General features: G+C 36.0%; 1 protein-coding gene across 1 annotated transcript in view; it reads left to right on the top strand.

The window, feature by feature from the left end:
* Positions 1-21,523, top strand: part of LOC309638155 (uncharacterized protein) — a 343,672-nt gene that overhangs the window by 108,664 nt on the left and 213,485 nt on the right. Inside the window, exon 8 of the mRNA XM_082413765.1 lies at positions 11,323-11,460. Within this exon, the coding sequence (XP_082269891.1) occupies positions 11,323-11,460 (138 nt within the window). The remainder of the gene's footprint in view (positions 1-11,322; positions 11,461-21,523) is intronic.

Genomic DNA, 21,523 nt, shown 5'->3' with positions numbered 1-21,523 from the left:
GGATACTGAGATGCTTATTAGAATGCACATTCCTGGGTACCAACACAGACTTACTGTCTCATAATCTTTGGGAAAGGAGTCCTAGAATCTATAAACACAAACCCTCTAGGAGGTTTTTATTCACATTAAACTTAAGATCTTTTCCTATCTTACAATTATAGATAATACTTCTACAGCACTTACCATGTGCTAGGCATTGTTCTAAGTACTTCATATATAATAACATTTAATTCTCATAGAAATTTTTGAGATGTTATGACTTAAAAAAAGAAGTATCTTGCTAAGACCATGAATTCCTATTCTCCATATACATTTGTAATATACTAATTGTAAATGAGATAAGACAACATCTATAAAATATGAGGCAGCATTTCAGATTTAATTGATAGGAGGTTATAAAAGTAGTATAAGAGTTCCTGATTACCCTTCACTCAGATTGAATTGCTTTTTAAAAATTACCGCAGGAGTGGTAAAATTATTTAATTGAGATTTTTTTTTTTTTTTAGCAAAGAGGTAGCTCTTTTTTTAAAAAATAATTTTATTTATTTTTGGCTGTGTTGGGTCTTCGTTGCTGCACGCAGGCTTTCTGTAGTTGCGGCGAGTGGGGGCTACTCTTCATTGTGGTGCACGGGCTTCTCATTGCGGTGGCTTCTCTTGTTGCGGAGCATGGGCTCTAGGCGCACAGGCTTCAGCAGTTGTGGCACGTGGGCTCAGTAGTTGTGGCTTGCGGGCTCTAGAGCACAGGCTAGACAAATTTTTTCTCAAGGATGTTTTTGGGATAAACAAGGAAAAGTGAATATGGACACAGTATTAGATGATACTAAAAAATTAGTGTTGCTACAGTAATCAAGGCAGTGTGATATTGGTGAAAAAATAGACAACTAGATGAATGGAACATAATAGAGAGACCAGAAATAGACTGACATAAATATAGTCAACTGAGTTTTGACAAAAGAACAAAGGAAATTCAATGGAGAAAAAATAGTCTTTTCAACAAATGGTGCTGGAACAACTGGACATCCACATGCCAAAAAAAAAAAAAACCAAAAACATAAAACCTAGACACAAACCTTACATCTATCACAAAAATTAACTCAAAATGGATTATAGCCTAAATGTAAAATGTAAAACTATAAAACTCCTAGAAGATAACACAGGAGGAAATCTAGCTATGGCAATAACTATTTAGATACAACACCAAAGACAACCCAGGAAAGAAATAACTGATAAACTAGACTTCAATAAAACTAAAGCCTTCTGTTCTGTAAAAGACAGTGTCAAGAGAGTGAAGAGACAAACAACACACCAGGAGAAAATATTTGTAAAAGACATATCTGATAAAGAACTGTTGTCCATAATATATAAAGAGCTCTTAAAACTCAATAATAAGAAAATAAACAACATGATAGGCATTTTTAAAGAAGCTCTACATTATATGTCACTAGGGAAATACAAATTAAAACAACAATGAGATATCACTACATACCTATTAGATTGGCCAAAATCAAAAAGCACTGATGACATCAAATGCCATTCTTTGCTGTGGGGAGTGCAAAATTGTACAGCCATTTTGGAAAACAGTTTGGCAGTTTCTTACAAAACTCAAATACTCTTACCATATGATCCTGCAATCACTGTCCTCAATATTTACCCAAATGAGTTAAAAACTTAGGTTTACACAAAAATCTACACATGGGATGTTTATAGCAACTTTATTTATAATTGCCAAAACTTGGAAGCAATCAAGATGTCATTCAGTTGGTGAATGGATAAATAACTTGTGGTTCATCCAAACGATGGAATATTATTTAGCACTAAAAAATGAGCTGCTAAGTCATGAAAAGACATGGAGGAACCTTAAATGAATATTACTAAGTGAAAGAAGCCAATTGTAAAGCCTTCATAGTAATTCCAACTATATGACATTCTGGACAAGGCAAAATAGGGAGATAGTAAAAAGATCCATGGTTAGGTGGGAGGGAGGGATGAATAGGCAGAGTACAGAGAATTTTTAGAGCAGTTAAACAGATCTGTTTAATACTATAATGGTAGATATATGTCATTATACATTTGTGTAAACCCATAAAATGTACAACACCAGGAGTGAACTGTAATGTGAACTATGGACTTTGGAAAATTATTGTGTCAGTGTAGGTTCAAATGCTGATGGTAAGGGAAGTGTGTGTGGCAGGGGTGGGGGAAGATTTGCACTTTTGGGATATGGGAAATCTCTGTACTTTGGGTGATAATGATGTGTCAGTGTAGGTTCATCGATTTTGACAAATATGCCACTCTGCTGGGGGATGTTGATAGTGGGGAGGCTGTGAGTGTGTGAGGCCAAAGGTATATGAGAACTCTCTGTATTTTCTACTCAATTTTGCTGAGAAAATAAAACTGCTCTGAAAAATAAAGTCTGTTTTTTTAAAAAAGTGCTAATTTTGTAATGTGTCATAATGACATTATGGTTATGAAAAAAATGCTCTCTTTTAAGAGATGGATACTGCAATATTTAATGGTGAAATGTCAAATGTCTTTAATTTGCTTTAAAAATTTCAGACTTTGTATATATATATATATAATGGAGCAAATATGGCAAAATTTAATCATTATTAAATCTAGATAATGGGTATGTAGTGGTTTCGTTATATAATTCTCTCTACTCTTTTATATATTTTGACATTATTCAAAATTAAAAGCAAAAATAAATACTTTTATGCAATTACCACACATTAATTTATTTTTGAATTCTGTTGAGACAATTTAAGTCACCAGTCCTCGACTCTGGCAGAACATTAGAATCACACGGGGATTAATTAAGTTAGAATTTCTGGATAGTGGTAGGGGAGTGGGTATTTTAAGAAGCTCAAATATGCATCAAGAATTGAGAACCAGTGGTCTAACTGCTCTATTCCCGGTTTCTGAAAATAAAGAAAATGATGTAGTGAACAACTTTTTCATGGTACCCACACGCTCAGTCATGTAACTCTCAGCTATTTCTAGCCATAAGTCAACAGTAGCGTGGTAATCTCAGCTTCCCAAACTCTAGTGACCATAATAATTTCCCACTAATGTGGTCATATATGACTGATACATAGATGGATGGATAGATAGATAGATAGATGATAAATAGACAGTAGATAGAATTTTAATATATTGAACTTAAATTTATTGAGTACCAGGCATTGGGACAGGAATTTTTGTTACCTCTTTTTCTTTTTGCACATAACCGTGGGAGATAGGTGTGATGATCCCCATGCTTTAGGTGAGGAAATCGAAGCTGAAAGCTTGTTTTTCTTTTCTCATGTTTCATCCAGAATTCTCAGATGCCCCTGTACCCTTTCCTTGACTCCTCAGAGTTTCTTTTATTCCATTCTTTGAGGCAGATGCCGTAGCATTTTGCTGTAGGAGGTCACATGGGCATACTCTTTTCAATTCTTGTATCTGTGGCTTCTTTCATTCCTCATGGCTTTCCTTTCGGCTCATTACAACTCAAGTCTCACATTTGAGAGAACTGACTAAAATATATTTAAATAGCAGACCATTTAAATTATTTTTAAAAAAGCAATTTTCCACTGTAGATTTAGAAGCCAACAGATCTATTTTAGCCAGCATAATTTCTGATTAACTAATTTAATCTGTGCGAAATTACATAAGCAAACCTGAAACAAGACTCCATCAATTTTTTGCCTTTGGATGTAACATAATATTTTCAAAAATGAACCAAATAGAGTAATTAGCCCCCAGGCAGAGCAAATGACTCTAATAGACATCTCCCACACATTTCTTTGGTGGAAAGACCAAAAATGAAAATAAAAATGTGGCAGCCCATGGGTTAAAGCCCTGCATGTACCCTATTAAGTAACAGTTTGGAATAGCAATACAAAGAGTTACCTTTTTAGAAGTTCAAAAAGAGAAAATAATTGATGTCTTCGCTTTAGGCTGCCAACAGCTCTCTTCTGATGGACTGTTGATTTCAACAGTGCTTGACTGCCTGTAATAGCACGGAGAGACTTTTATTTTTCAGTTCTTTAGTTTATTCAGTTTTTATTTGGTTTCAATTCCATTATTTGTGGCAGAATAAAATCACAAATAAAATGTTCTAATTGTACTAGGTGAGAATCAACCTTTTATATTTTGAAAAGGAGAAATGATCTATGAAGATCCATCCTTAGGAGGTAGGAGGTCTGAGTTCTGGGCCCCAAAGTTCAGACTAGCTCCCTATTACTTGGGAAAAACACTCAAGCAGTCTGGATCTTGGTTTTCATAGTTGCATAATTAGAGGGCTAGATTTCATCATTTCAAGGTTCTTTTAGTTCCAAAAACTTTAATGATGCTACCTTATATTTAAATATAATAGTTATTAAAGAGATAGCAGATAATCCCCAATTCATGATATGGTGAAGATTCTCTTTTTTGTGGGTTAATTATATTTTACATCAGTATTTCTAAATTTTGTGAGCATTAAAACCAACTGGGGTGCATGATAAGGTGGGCGCTCTGATTTGTTGGGTTTAGAGGGTGACTAGGAACCTACATTTTGAATAAGTTCCCTAGATGATGCTCCTGCAAGTTGTGCTGTAGAGTAGAAGGGGAGCACAGGGAGGTGGGGCTTGAAAGCTGTCAGCCGTCAAACATCATAAAAGGAGTCAGACTCTTGAGTACACCTGAATTTGCTTACTTTGGGGTTAATTTGCTTTTTAATTTTTTTCAGTTTTAAGGTGAAAGCATATATTGATTTTTATGTCTTCCCTACAATGTAGACTTTAAGTGCTCTAAATTTTCTTCTCTGTACTTTTTTGCTGTATTCCACTAATTTGGCATGTTATGCTTTATCATTTAGTTCAACATATTTTTCAATTTGTCTTTGACCTGTGGGTTCTCTGGAAGCATGTTGTTTAATTTCCAAATATTTGGGGAGTTCTAGATATCTTACTGTTGTCGATTTCTAATTTAATGCAGTTGTGATCAGAGAAAATACTCTGCGTTATGTTAATCCTTTGACATTGATTGCAACTTGTTTTAAGGCTCAGAATATGGTCTATGTTATTGAATGTTCCATGTACCCTTGAGAAGACTGTACATTATGCTCTTGTTGGGTGTAGTGTTCTATAAATGTCAAATAGGTCAAATCATTCGATAGTACTGTTAACATTTTTTACATTTTTACTGATTTTTTTGGTCTTTTTCTATGAATTATCAAACTCCCCAAGTATGACTGTGAATTTGTCTCTTTTTCCTTTTAGTTCTGCCAATTGTTCTTTCATGTGTCTAGAAGCTTTATTATTACACACATACACCTTTAAGATCGTTGTTTTTCCCTTTAATCGTTATGAAATGCCCCTCTTTATCTTTGGCCATACTCTGTATCTTGAGGTCTAGTTTGTCTGATGTTAATATAGTCACATCTGACTACCCATGCTTAGTGTTGCATGGTTTTTATTTTTTCATTCCTTTACTTTCAAAATTTTATGTGAAAGGTATGTTTCTTGTTAATGACATATATTGGGTTGGCCAAAAGGTTCGTTCAGGTTTTTCCCTTAACGTCTTATGGAAAAACCCGAACGAACCTTTTGGCCAGCCCGAATAGTTTGGTCTTAGTTTTTTTATTTAGTCTGACAATCTCTTCCTTTGTATAAGGATATTTAGACCATTTACATCTGTTAAAATCACTAATATGCATGGGTTTAAATATATTATCTTATTTGATTTGTCTTGTTTGCTCTTTGTTGCTCTGTTTCTCTTGCTTTTTTGAGGGGTTTGTTTTGTGCTGAATCAAGTAGGCGGATTTTTCTTTTTTTGTATCCATTTTATCTATTCTATTGATGTTTTTATCATGCCTCCTGGAGATTTTTTTCTTTAATGGTGTTCTAGAGATTACAATAGGTATCTTAGTCTTACTTATCATAGTCTGCCTTCAAAAATATTTTGCTACTTCACAAAAAAATTTAAGAATTTTACAATAGTATATTTCTAACTGTGAAATCCCATGCTTTGTGCACTTGGTGTTGTATATTTTACTTCTATAAATATACTATGACCTCCAATACATTGTTATTATTATCATTTTACTTCAACTAGTCAATAGACATTTAAAGAAATTGAAAGACATATATCTTTAAAAATATAAATGGTAAAACATTATAAAGGTCTCTCCCAGGAGTGAATAATAATTTTCTGGATTTTGTTGGATTATGCTTTCTTTTGACTTTAGCTCTGAAATAGGCTATAAAAAACTGTGATTGTGCAGATTATCCAACTTGTTTTATTTGGGAGGGACATTCTCTTGAGACTTTTTTGACTTAAGTAGAAGCAAAAGTCTCTCTTGCCTGAATCTTCAAATTCTCATTTAAACTTTTTTCCTCTTTACCAAACTATTATTTCAAATCACCCTCAGTTTAAAAACGGACAAACAATCTTCCTTGACCATTTATCCTTTTTTTTTTTCTGATGGCCATAAATATTTACCCTCCTCATCCCCTAAACTAGAAAGAATAATATCCCCTTGCTTTCTCCATTTCTTTCTCCTATTAGTCTTTTCTCAGTCCTCTAATGTTTAGTTTCCAGTATGGCTACTGGGATAGTTTCTCTTTCTATGACCTACAGTTACCAAGTCAATCACTTTTAAATTCATATTTTATTTGAGCTATTGCATTCAAAACATCAGAAACATTCTACTTTACTGAAACTCCCTGATTACTTGCTCTTACGGCCTCTCTTACATCTCTAGGCCCTCTTATTCAGTCTATCTTTATTTTTTTAAACTGTTTTTTATTGGAGTACAGTTGCTTTACAGTACTGTGTTAGTTTCTGCTGTACAACAAACCGTCTATCTTTAAAATGCTGTTTTTCCTCAAACTCTTTCTAACCCAGATTCTTTTTTTGCTCCATGCATTTACCGCAGGGCATCTCACCCAGTACAACAGCTTCAACTTTCATCTGAAGACTCAAGTTTTTATCTCCAACCCAGGTCGCTGTCCTGCTCTCCAGAGCTGTGTACGAAACTGCCTTCACGGCACCATCACTGGTTTCCCCTGCTTTCCCCCCCACCCCCGCTCCCACCTCCAACCTCCTCTTCTTGAATTCTTTATCTCATTGAAAATCACTCCATTTTCTATGTGGTTATCCAAACTAGAAACCTGGAAGTCACTCTCAATTCCTGGCTTGTCCTTAGTCACATCAGCCATCCAGTCCTATTCATTCACCTCCCATGCATTTCTGTAATCTCGCTCCTCCTCTCCAGCCCCATGGCCACATCCCTAAGGTGACAGCCCTGCCACCTTGCACTGCACTATACCTGCTTCACCCGTCTCTCTGTGGTGTCATCAGTCCTGCTGCCATGACAATCTGATCTGATTGCTTCCTGTTTGAAATCTGTAACTGCTTCCCCATTATCTATAATGCCTAGCACAGAAGAGACACTGAATAGTTTTGAAAGCGTGAAAGAAAGGTCAAACAAAATTACATTGAAATATATTCAATGAACTATATATTGACCTTCTGTTCTCTCACCCTTGTCAATTTTTCCAACTTGACCTCATACTTTTCTGCCCTTCACCTTTCATACCCTAGCAATGATCAAATCTTTCATGGTTGCAGAAATAAGCCTCCTTGCCCTTGACATGTTGTCCCCTTTTTCTGAAATATTTACCTATTGACGTCTCCCAGAGAAAGCCAGGTGGTCCTTTAGTTCTAACCGAGTTTGGAGAAATCTCCACTCAAGCACTTAATTATCTGTTGGCTTCCAGATAAGAATTTCATAAATGATATGCTCCTAAATGGGGAACTTTACCTTTTTCTACTGAGTACCTCAACATCTAGGAAATTGTCTGGTATACAATAAAAGCTCAAAAAAGTACAAAGAAAAGAGTGTGAGTTCAAACCAGGTTATAACATAGTAAACTAGGAACTGGTAGTGACGTAGGAAAGCCTGTGGGGTTGGATTACTTATTATTTATCACAGTTACTTTTCCTTGACTGGGAGGAAATCATTTAAGATTGGAAGCACATTTAGGAAAGCAGTGATGGGGGGGCAGATGATGTTTGGAACATAATTTTTCTATTTTTATTTTCCATTTCCATTGTCAAAGAGCTAATGAATAAAGAAAGTATTGGAGAAAAATAGCTGGAGACGTTGTTGTTGAGGTCGACTAGCTATACACTAAGGGTTGAATGTAAACAACTATGAGGAAATCTCATAGTTCAGACAACAGGGGGAAGTTTAGCTGATTTTAAAGCTTGCCAGAAGGCTTTGGACAGTCGAGGTCAGATCAACACCTAGAGGCAGTGTAGGTAAAGGAAAGTGCAGGGAATTACAGAGCAGAGAGAAAAGTCAAGGACGTGTCAGCAGTAACACAGTAGCCGCTGACTCGATGGGACGGGCACTTTTCTTACTCTTTAAATGTTGCTTTACTTTATGTCTTGGTGCATTTATGAAACCAATAGAGTAATCAGGCACATGAATTATGAGCCTTGTGACTTTAGTAATGAGTTCATTTTTTTACAACACACCTATACAGATGAATTGTGAACGTTAGTTCTTGCGTGGTCTGTTTCCTTGGATAATGCTGTTGTCCTGTCTTTATCCATCCTTAGTGTACCACCTGAGGCAGCGATAACTGAGGCATCCCAGGCTTGGTTCCTGGGAGGGAGTGGCTGGTCTCTGTGAGGCTGTCCTAGTGTTTCTAGATTGAAAAAAGATGTGAATTAACCAGAACAATAGGAAAGCCTGTGGGAATCAGTCATAATATCTTTAGGTAAAACAGGCGAAGACGTTTAACCTATTGTTTTCAAAATTGTAAGCCAGACAAATGGGCTCTGTGCCATGTGATAAAAGCATAAGAAAAAAAATTTACCAAGTTACAAAAGGACGTACTTGACTGGGAATCCTGCTATGCCATGTTCCACTTGTGTGGTCTGAAGCACAGCCCATTGTTTGACGATGCGCTGTAGCTCAGTGTTATCTGTAAAACAGTGGGAATGACCCTCGCCTTCTTACTTCATAATGTTGAGAAAGAGAAACGTGAAAAAGTATCTGAAAGTGTTTTTTGAATAATATAAGGTGCTACATAAAAGTCAGTTATTATCATTGTGTTAGTTTGATTTTTAAAGTTTAACTTCTGGATTCACCTAATTGTCCGTTAGGTGGAGTTCTTAGAAATGATGTTTGGTTGTATGACATAGAACAGTAAGTCAGGGGTGTGACATGTAGGTGAGAGCACAGGCTCTGAGGACAGAGAGACTGGAGCTTTGAATCTCAGTGATACCATTTCCTACTGTGACCTTGAGCAAGTTGATGTCTCTATGACTCAGTTTTCCGTTTCAGTCTGTGAAATGGGAACAATAATAGTTCCCATATCAAAGATTGATGTGAGGTTTATATGAAAACAGAAAATAAGAGGGATAATTCAGGTAAACACTTCATAGAGTGCCCTGGTCATCATAAGCATATGATTAGTTCTGGGAAGTTAGTTCTGGGAAGTAAAATACCCCAAGGATTCTGGATGAATGGTTGTGACCTTGACAAAGATTTCTGAAAAGAGCTGGTACTTTGGTGAACATGAATTTTGTAGAACCAGACAATTTCTCCTTTTTCTTTATCTAAGGCTGCTAGATTCCTAGGATGTTCCCATTTAGATCTGTTTCCTCAGCAGTTTGTCATTTTTCACGTAGACGACCCTGCCAAATGCTAAAGCTCCTGACTACTTCCTTAGCCAGGAGTAGCCCAGAAGGGACAAATGGACAAGCATGAAAGATGTTCAGCCAGCATTGTGGTGGGTGGGAAAGGCTTCCTTCCTTCATTCATTCATTCATATCCCTGGACTCATCTTACCAGATGAAAACAAGGAAAACAAATGATAGAGTAACAAAAAAGGCTGATACATATATATATATATTTATATGCAAATATATATTTACAGAGTCCAATATCACCATGGTGTAACATAATAATTGTAATGATGAATAATTAAATTAGACATGGATATTTTACTATTTACTAACTGTCGTGACGTATTCCAAGTACTTTATATATCTTAACTGATTTATTGCTCACATTATAAAATAGATAAATATTATCACTTGCACTTTACAGATGAGGAAACTAAGACTCAGAGATCTTAAGTAGTTGCCTAAGGTCACACAACTAATAAGAGCAGACTGGAATTTGAACCTAATTGACTTAGCCATGCCCATACTATGAAGCAATAGAACTAATCTCAGCTAGTTGCTAGAGAAATTTAAGAAAAGAGACAAAGTCATATTGAGATAAAGCAGAATAGTAGAACATCTGACAAACTCCAGTTTCTACCAAGTGAAACTTCTGACAGTTCAACAGACAAAGATGAATGAGGTGGGAGATTTGAATTATTGTTTAAAATGTTAATGCACCCAGTGTCCCAAGAGGATGATCAGTGAAGTTGAATTAATTAGTTTTGGAAAAATACAAATGTGGACATTCCCTTTTCTGTGATTCTATGGTCCTAGATCCGAGATGATTACGTAATGGATTGGAACCAAAGGAATGCATTGCAATGCATTTTGCATGTTAATTTTGTTTTAATGCCTTTGGTTTAAATTATTCAAATACACACAACCAGGTATGCAAAGTTTAAGGAAATGTGCAGCTTTACGGGAAAACAGAACATCATGCTTAAAGTTAATGAGTAGTCATTCACAAGTACACCCATTGGGAGAAAACTTCATCTAGTGGTCTGGAGAGATATATTAAGGAGTTTGTATTATTTATATACTAATATACATTATTAGTTAATTATTAATCAATTAACATGTATCTATATACTTTATATTAATTAAAGATAAACTAAAGGTAGTTTGTCAAATATTCTTTGGTTTCCAAAATAGGTAGCAAATTTTGGAAGATTTTTTTAAAGTGAAATAAATGGTGGAAGCTTAAAATTAGGCATATGGAATCTGCTGTGAAGGTAAAAAAAAAAAAAAGGAGAAATAAAATAAGGCCGGAGCTGTAGAACTGAGGCATATGACTGCGTAGAGCATGGATTTGTTTTCTTGTAGAAGAATGCATCCTCTAATAATTGCCCCACTGTAGTTAAGTCAAGAGAAATCACGATATTAGAGCCATCTGGGACCTTTGGTAAGTCTCCCCAGCGTCAGTTTTAATCTATTTTCTTCCAGGTCATATTCCAATGTTATTTAGCACTTAGTACATTGTCAAACAGTGGACAGGCACTGAAATTGTAAACGAATGGTTACATAAATGCATGATTTTAGGTTGCTAAAATCCATATGTGATGCTTTTTCTTAAGCTTCAAATGTCCTGTAGTCCAATCTGATTGGATTTCATAGGTCACGTGTTCAATCCGTGAGCTCCTCACTGGGCTACAACCTGAGATCATGCTAATGGGCTGCATCCTGGATCACGTGTCCAGCCTGGCGGTGGGGATGGCTTCAGTTTCCCTGGCACAAGGGCTCCGTACACTCACCGTCCAGGAACGATAATACTCATCTTCCAATTTTCTCTAAGGACTGAAGATATGTATTTCCACTTTGTCATTAAAGTAGCTTTTCAGCTTTCCTGTGGGCCACGTTCCTATTCCCGGCCTTCACTTTCTTCTTTCTCCCTGAAAATGCCATTTTACTTCTTTTACCATGTGTAATGATCATCGCTACCTATAAACATTTTGAGTGATTTGGATTATTGTCATTTTTGTCATTAATATATAATTGTTGAAGGACTGGGTGATGGCTGATGGGAATTAGAAATGCAGAAGCAAGAATTTTAAGAATGAGAAAGGGTGGGGCGGGTGGCGGAGGAAGGGTGTGGATTGCGATCTGAAGCACATGCATAGGCAGTTTGGAATCCCCCTGAAATAACCTCAGAAGATACTGTTTTTTCTAAAAATCTTAACCAAAAGAGAGATATGTAAATATCTGATCTTTTCAGTCCCCCCCCCCCCCCGCCGCAAGGTGATTAAAGGAAAGTAAATTGCAGCATAACTACAGTGCTTTTAAATGTAAAAATGTTTTATTGCTGAACAGTGTAAATATTAACAGTGCAAATGTTAACAAAATGTCTCTTTCTAAGGGAGTTGAATGCCTGCCAGGTAACAGGTATCAAGCATGAACTACTTTAACAAAATCTTAGCAGCTCTCCCTGCCTCTGTTCTGTCTTTGCGCCAATCCATTCCAGAATTAGTGTTTAAGGTGTAACGATGAGCATTTCATTTCCTCAGTCAAAAACCTTAAATAGCTTTTTGTAGGTGTTTCCTGCTCAGGTAATTATTTTTTGAGAGAAATATCATGGCGTAGTGATGAACTTGTGTTTCACAGTCAGAGAATAATGGATTCAAATAGACTCTAAATCTTATGACATGTGGTCTCAGACAACTCAATTAAGCTCTCAGGTTACCAATTTTCAGTAAAATGGGGATAATAATTCTTATCAAATAATGTTGCCACAACTATTGTGTGTAATTAAAGAGCCTGATCCAATAAATGGCATTAAAATAATAAAAATATTAGCTATTAAATCATATAATAACAATCCAGTACTCATTATCCATATAATAACAATTCCAGTCAGGAATTCCCCATTTTATCTGTTGACTTCTTTTTACTCATTCATCACTTAATCCTATGCTGCAGATTAAATGTATTTTGTTGCACACTTAGTCACAATTTTCTTACGGACAAGGGTTTTTTCTTGTATTGTCTATGTAATAGGGACTCAGAAATATATGCTAACATTACAGAAGAAACATTTACCAAGTACCTAAAATGTAAAAGTCATTTTGTGTGAAATGAAGACACTGAAAGACCAGAACATACATGTGTGTTTGTGTGTATGTATGTATAAAATATGTCACCATTGTTAAAAGTGATTCTCATTTATTTGGTGTAGATGCCAGAGGGTCCTTTTAAGATTTTACCTGGTTCTATAATATAATTTAGAAATCATCTCCATCTATGATTTCAAATAATCTGTTTTCACTCCTCTGTTCATCTTGCTACATGTTTTAGTTCTATTATTTCACTTAAAATCTCTCCATACTTGAAGCTTCCTAATGATTCTCCTTTTCTATGATAAAACCCTCAGTAAGCATGCCATCCAAGTTGAACTACCAGCCCGCTCATCCTCAGTGAATATCAAGCTCCTTCCTGAAAGAATTGTTAATGAAAGTAGTATACAATATTAAGGAAGCCTTAAGATGAATGACCTCAACGCAAAGGGAGAGACAGATATAGTGTCAAAAAAAGAACCCATATGTTTGGGGCTTCCCTGGTGGCTCGGTGGTTGGGAATCTGCCTGCCAATGCAGGGGACGCGGGTTCGAGCCCTGGTCCGGGAAGTTCCCACATGCCGTGGAACAACTGCGCCCGTGAGCCACAACTACTGAGCCTATGCTCTAGAGCCTGCGAGCCACAACTACTGAGCCCACATGCCATAGCTACTGAAGCCCATGCGCCTAGAGCCCGTGCTCCGCAACAAGAGAAGCCACCACAAGGAGAAGCCCACTAACCGCAACAAAGAGTAACCCCCGCTCGCCACAACTAGAGAAAGCCCGCGTGCAGCAACGAAGACCCAATGCAGCCAAAAATTAAATTAATAAAATTAAATTAATAAAATTTTTAAAAAAGAACCCATATGCTTGAAAATCCCCACAAATATAATTCTAGCAGAGAAAATTATAAATTTATAAATATTAAAACAAGCTTCCCAAAACACTCGTTTCTCCTTTTTATTGAGTAGCTTCATTTCAGAAAATATATTTTTTGGTAGTGAAAAAACCACCTAGTAAATGGCTTTTTGATATCTAAAATGTATTTTGTTTCCTCTTGCTGCTACATCTTCTTAGCTCCAATATCCCTAAGGTAATTTGTGTGGGCTAAAATTCACATCATCAACTTTGAGATTTTGTGACTATGAAAGAAGAAAATTTACACAATGAAGTGAATAATTCATATTTAAAATCCTTTCCAACTTTAATATATATGTATATATATATAATGTAAAAGATGTATTACAAGCTTTCAGGTTTTCTGAAAAGAACCTGAGGCACTGAATCTGATATATATATATTTTTTAGTTTAGGATAAAAAAAATTATTAGCTATGACTCCATCCTATTTTACTGTTCAGTAAGGCTTCACAGATATAACAAATTTGCTAAGATGATGAACAGCTTTTAAAGAATTACACTGACCACTATGATAATTATTTTACTTCTGTTTAACTTTTTCTTTCATAGGTAGAGAATATCTATGAAGAAGGTTCAAACAGAGAGCGTGCATAGGAGACTCTGGTGTCTAATCCTTCCCTCTTGAAATTTGTATTTTAAAAACATGTTCTTAACCGGGCTAACAGGTTTTCCAACTATATTTGTCCTCTCTTGGATCAGCTCAATAAAGAGAACTAACGAAGCAGGACTATTTTAGAGAAATAGAAAAAACAGGAATTATGCCTTTAAGGAATTATGCTTAAAGATGCTGAATTTAGGGTAATAATCATGAAGTTATGTTGTTTGGGACTCCTTGACCCAACATTCCACTCTGACAACCTCAAACTCATTTTTTAATATTTTAAAAGATTAAGTCAGAAGTAAAATATGTAAACTTCTTCTCATGGTTCCAATTCCCCTGACTAGTTCTACCAGTACCCAGTGAAGCAGGGCACTGTGGGTACCAGTCCCTTACCAAAGGCCATTTTCTGTTGGCAGCTTCATTATAAGAAATGACTGGACATCTCAGTGGACACACCTCAGAAGAGGGGGAGTTCATGAATGACTGTGTTAGTTTTGTAAGAGGCATGCAGTGTTGGTTAGAAAAATTTAACCTTCATTATGCCATTAAAAAATAAGAACATAGCCAAAATCAACAACATAGCTAATAAAGTTTATAGAAGTTCCTTAATTTTATCTAATATTCAGTCTATACTTAAATTTCACCTGCTGTTCCCAAATGTCCTTTACTACGTGTTTGTCTAAACCAGGACCCAATCAGGACCGTACATTGCGTCTGGTTTTCTGTAAGTCAAAACCTGACATTGACTGGGTCACGTGCACCATAGACATTCTGTAGACAAATTTGTCCCATTGTCTCCTCCTGGTGACGTTAACCTGTTCTCTTATTCCCTGTACCTCCAATAATATGAAAATTGACCTAAAAAGGATGATTAGCTTCAAGATAAATATCTTTGGTTGGAATACATCAGAGACAGTACTGTGTGTTCCATACTTCGTTACATCAAGATATGAACAATATCTGTTGCCATTTACGATGCTAAAACTGATCGTTAGATTAGGGTGATGGTAGCTTGATTCATCTATTGCTTCCCCCTTGAGACAAAAAAAATTAATCTGTGTCATATTACTTTTGGTATCAAACAATATCCACTTCCTCATCAACCATTCACTATTTATTTATTTATTTGTTTGCCATGCCGTGCAGCTTGCGGGATCTCAGTTCCCCGACCAGGGACTGAACCCAGGCCATGGTAATGAAAGCCCAGAATCCTAACTACTAGGCCACCAGGGAACTCCCAACCATTCACTTTTTAAGGTTATTATGTCAATTGGTAATCCTTGCCTGTAGCAATAATTTTATTAAGGATTGCAAAATTATGGCTTTATTATACCATTTAATCTAAATCTATTAGGTGTCATTCTTCCATAAGATACAGCTTCCCTTGACCAACTGTGGTGTTTTGTTACTCTAAAATACAGTGTCTACAAAAAAATGGCAAGAAACCTGTAGAAACAATTTTAATGGTATTAGGTCAATGGTAGCTACTTTCCTCTAGTTGAGAGGCACAAAGCACGATTTTGTATTTAACATCAGAAACATATTTTTTCCTCTCAGCTCTTAGGTGTATCTCAATAAAGCAGTCATTAAAAATTGTTTAAAATTAAATGAATTCAAGGAATTTGTCACTTATGGAATCTTTCATGAATTTATAAAGTGGTGTACTCCTGATTCCTTAGGTCTTATACCTTCTCTACTCCGGCTCATCCCAAATACTTGTTTTATATTCATATTATGTTTCTTAGAATCATATTGCATACTTCCTCAACCCGTGTCTTTTTTTCTACCTTCCACTACATATTAATAGAAAACCCATTCTTATAAGGTCCTAATGTGATTCCCAAGCACTCTGAGTAAAAGGGAGTGGAGAATGAAACAGCAAATTAAAGATAACTTTCATTGTTCATGATGAAAACTTGAACATGATCTTCATTTCTAGCATTGGGGACTACAGTTTTTTACATTTTATTTCGTCTTAGAGTTTTTGATGTTTTCTGTCTTTTAAAATCGCAGAGAAAGTAAAAAAAAAACAAAATAACTGTGTTGCTAATATGTTGAAGGAATTTGACATCACAGTGTGTTAAGCCCCTCAGGGATGATCTATATATGGAGAAGGAATTTGGGGGGATTCTTCATTGACCGTAGTGTGTCTTCACTTCTCACTCTGGTATTTGAGAAAAATAATATAGAGTTTAAAGTACCTGAACATTCTTATGGATTTCATGTGGTGAGATAAAACTATTTAAGTGTTTTCAAGACATTATTGCATATTATTCACCTTGATGCTTATCAGGGTAATTCTTCAATCTAAGTCACTTTATGAATGCTGTTAATCATGTAATATAGATGATATATTTAAAGTGAATTGTTTTAAGAAGGTTTTGCCCTTCTAAGAATAATTCTAGTTTTACCAATAATTTTAAACCTTGGGTTTTTTTTTCAGTGACATACTTACATTTTCAATCATCCTAGTAGAATTATTAGTTATATCATGGATGCATATTCTTGTTGTATATGTTTAAGATTGACAAGTGTCAAAGTTGCTGGTACCTGTGTACTTAAACTGAAAATTGAAATAGTCAAATCACTAGATAAAGCATTTCTACGTAGAAATGTAGAATGTCATATATTTTCATGCAAGATTTTACTTAAATATATTTGCTTATATTGCTTGTTGGTATGGCTCAGGAAAATTTTTAGTTTTTAGAAGAAATTTGAAGACTTGACATTGAATTTAAAGGCAATTTTAATATTATTGTTTGATACTGACTGAGGTTTTCTAAATTTGATATATAGAATTCCAGTGTAGAGATGATTTTCCATATAGACTTAGATTGTTGTTATTTCTAAATATGTAATTGCAGTGTGGCAATGATTTCCCATATGGTATGTTTGCCTACTAACCACTTTTTTGAATAAATAGAGTTAATTCAAATCATCTAAAATATAATCACACACTATAAATCTCAGAATTCATTAGTGTAGGGTTGGGAGCATATGTTCTAGAGGCCAATTCTCTAGGCTTGATCTAACCTTGCTGTTACTGAATTTTCTCACTTGTAAAGTGGGCATAATAGTAGTATCTACTTGAAATAGTTAATGTGCGGATTCAGTGGATTCTTACTTATAAAGTCTTAGATTAGTGTCAAGCATGTTATACACACTCAATAAATATTGGCTAAAATTTAATTATGTCTTTCATTTCTCCCCTCTTCCTTACACTAGCCACTATCACAGGCAAGACCATGTGTTTGAATATTAACATCCAAGTACAGAATTCAGTAGTAGATAAAATGAAAAATAGGCATCTACCCAGTTTGCAGAATCAAACTGGTTCTTTGGTGACTTTTATTACTCATCAAAAAAAAGAATTAAGGAACCAGAAATAGTTTTCAAGGATGTCTACATATTTATGGAAAATCCAGCAGCATATGGAGTGACTATCCTGTTTTGTTTTTTTGAAGAAACAAAGATCTAGAAAAATCTTGCCCTTCTTGAATCATTTTTTTTTTTCATACTTCTGTTAGAAAAGGTTGTCTGGGGTAGGGATATCTAAAGAGGTAATTCTGGAAAATCAATACTTAAATTATTTAGTGATAGCTAGTTAGAGATGTTTTGAATTTTGTTTGGATTGTTATGCAAATAAGTAAAACATTGCTATCTCAATTTTTCATTTATCAAACTGATAATTTTTGTCAAATTGTTCCCCGTGTAATCCCCAGTTATAGCAAACCATCACTTATTCAGACTAATAGGATATGGTGGAAAGTCTGCGTTGTGAAATATTCCAAAGTAAATTTTATACAAAAGAAGAATTATTTTTATATAAATGATGAAATATGACTAAAGCTGCATGAAATAATTGTTACATAATAAAATTTGTGATAAAATCTCCTTTAATGAAGAGAGAAAATTTAATTAGTTCACTGTTAATAAATAATTGATGCTTCTCAAGTACCTGAGAAGATTTGAAAATAGCTGGCTTTATGAGGGAGTACATTCTCTTTGCAAACCACATTCGCTCTGTTTGATCTTTTTTGAAAAATGGTTGGTGCAGAGGGAAATTTTGTAAGATTTAATAAAGTTTTGCTGTTTAGCCCTTTCTATTTATTTCCAAAGGACCATATAGATCCATTGATCTAAACCTTAATTGTTTTCATGAGCTAGTAACAGAAAATAAAATATATGGGGTCAAGTGATTGAAAAAAATGTCATTCTGTGCATGTACTCTCCAGGAAGGCAATCTGACGGTACGAAGGACCAGTTACACAGGTTAAGAATTGAGCTTTGGAACCACAGAGAGCCTGCTCCAGTCTCCACCACATACTGTAAGCTTGGGCAAGTGCATTGAGATCTCTAAGCCTCAATTTGCCCATCTGTAAAATAAGTATGACACTATTAGTGTATGCATCATAAAACTATTGTAAGGATTAAATGACATGATGCATACAAAAGGGCTTAAAAGTGTCTTTCAGTGGCTTTGTTAATTCTCATCACCTAAGTTCCATCCTCTTGCTGGTGGCGGCCAGAGGCTCTGATGTCTTCCTCATCCAATTCATCAGTGAAACTTTATAGCTTCGTTGAGTGGTTCACCCTACTGCTTGTTCTCCATGTACCCTTTGCTCCTTGGTAAGCTTACTAGCCTAAATCCGTGGTGTTCTCTGCCACACGAGGCTGAAATGTGAGGGCTCCTGTGCCCTCTGGCTTCCGGTTGCTTTCCGTCAATGGGAAGTCTTGCTAAGGGATAGGAGGAAGGGAAGATAGAAGTCCCGTGACTAGTTCCTCTCTCCCTGTGAAGTTAAGGCTGCATTGAGTTGGCTCCATCTCTCCCTCCACCCAGGGTCACTGTTAATACACAAAATAGGTGACGCTACATGACTCCCTCTTTGCAGGGTCTGATGACTTCCCTGTCTTCTCATCCCTTCAAGCCTAGTGGTGGTAACAGCCTGTCTCTGAATCCACAGCATTGTAATGATGCCCTTGTAAATAAATCTTTTCCCTTCAAATCATCTCATTTTGAGAGTATATTTGTTTCTACCAGGAGCCTCACTGACACAGACCCTAAACTTGGGCTTTCTCTGTGCTTAAAGACAACAAAGCACCTCTTTTACGCTGACACAGTAACATCACACCCGCCATGTTGGCACGTGGGACATTATGGAACGTGGTCTCTTCTCAGTTTTAATTGGAAACCCGGCATAACCTATCTGTTCCTGAAATTCTCCTCAAACTATCTCGCACTCCTTCATCTCCTGCAGAATTTCTGCCTTGGAGAGGAAGTGTTGAGGAGAGAGAAAGCCATGACACACGTACACTCGACTGCCTGTTTCTCTCACTTTTACCTCCTTTCCAGTTCACAGTTCACTAGGAGGAAAAGGGGAGGAGGTTCCCCTCTTCCTCTTGCTTTTAAATTATGACTTCTTTCTAATGCCTTCCACACTGAGGAGGCATTTTCCCTCCCCAATTATCGCAGCTACAACAGCTGAATTTTGCTGAGAAACAGGAGTTATAGGAGAGAGGAATACATAAACATGCATTTAATATTTTCAAAATTTCATCATGTTATATGTAAATCAGACAATATCGTTCATTTGCTTAAACCCTTTACTGGCTTCCCAATTGCATATAACATGTAGATTTGTTAGCATTACCTCTAGGTTTAGCAGGATTTTGTTCCTGCCTATGTTTCTAGTCCAGTTTCCCAATATCCTCTTCTGGTAGTTGTACTTAAGCCACGGGGGTCTTCTTTCAGTATTTTTTTTTTGATAGTTTTTTCCTTTTTATTGCAGAAAAATATTCCATTGTATGGCTGTATCACAGTATTTTGTCCATTCACTTATTTTTTTTTAACATCTTTACTGGAGTATAATTGCTTTACAATGTTGTGTTAGTTTCTGCTTTATAACAAAGTGAATCAGCTATACATATACATATATAACCCTATCCCCTCCCTCTTACGTCTCCCTCCCACCCTCCCTATCCCATCCCTCTAGGTGGTCACAAAGCACCGAGCTGGTCTCCCTGTGCTATGTGGCTGCTTCCCACTAGCTACTTATTTTACATTTGGTAGTGTATATATGTCAATGCCACTCTCTCACTTCGTCTCAGCTTACCCTTTCCCCTCCCCGTGTCCTCAAGTCCATTCTCTACATCTGCATCTTTATTCCTGTCCTGCCCTTAGGTTCTTCAGAACCATCATTTTTTATTTTTTTAGTTTCCATATATATGTGTTAGCATATGGTATTTGTTTTTCTCTTTCTTACTTACTTCACTCTGTATGACAGTCTCTAGGTCCATCCACCTCCCTACAAATAACTTAATTTCATTTCTTTTTATGGTTGAGTAATATTCCATTGTATCTATGTGCCACATCTTCTTTATCCATTCATCTGTCAATGGACACTTAGGTTGCTTCCACGTCCTGCCTATTGTAAATAGTGCTGCAATGAACATTGTGGTACATGACTCTTTCTGAATTATGGTTTCCTCTGGGTATATGCCCAGCAGTGGGATTGCTGGGTTGTATGGTAGTTCTATTTTTAGTTTTTTAAGGAACCTCCATACTGTTCTCCATAATGACTGTATCAATTTACATTCCCACCAACAGTGCAAGAGGGTTCCCTTTTCTCCACACCCTCTCCAGCATTTATTGTTTGTAGATTTTTTGATGATGGCCATTCTGACTGGTGTGAGGTGAAACCTCATTGTAGTTTTGATTTGCATTTCTCTAATGATTAGTAATGTTGAGCATTCTTTCATGTGTCTGTTGGCAATCTGTATATCTTCTTCAGAGAAACGTCTGTTTAGGTCTCCTGCTCATTTTTGGATTGGGTTGTTTGTTTTTTTGATGTTGAGTTGCATGAGCTGCTTGTAAGTTTTGGAGATTAATCCTTTGTCAGTTGCTACATTTGCAAATATTTTCTCCCATTCTGAGGGTTGTCTTTTCATCTTGTTTATGCTTTCCTTTGCTGTGCAAAAGCTTTTAAGTTTCATTAGGTCCCATTTGTTTATTTTTGTTTTTATTTCCATTTCTCTAGGAGGTGGGTCAAAAAGAATCTTGCTGTGATTTATGTTATAGAGTGTTCTGCCTATGTTTTCCTCTAAGAGTTTGATAATGTCTGGCCTTACATTTAGGTCTTTAATCCATTTTGAGTTTATTTTTGTGTATGGTGTTAGGAGTGTTCTAATTTCATTCTTTTACATGTAGCTGTCCAGTTTTCCCAGAAGCACTTATTGAAGAGGCTGTCT

The sequence above is a fragment of the Balaenoptera physalus genome (genome assembly GCF_965194825.1).
Source record: "Balaenoptera physalus genome assembly, chromosome: 11".
NCBI classification, from domain to species: Eukaryota; Metazoa; Chordata; class Mammalia; order Artiodactyla; family Balaenopteridae; genus Balaenoptera; species Balaenoptera physalus.
The sequence above is the reverse complement of the archived record's forward strand: the minus strand, read 5'-3'. Positions and strand labels throughout refer to the sequence as shown.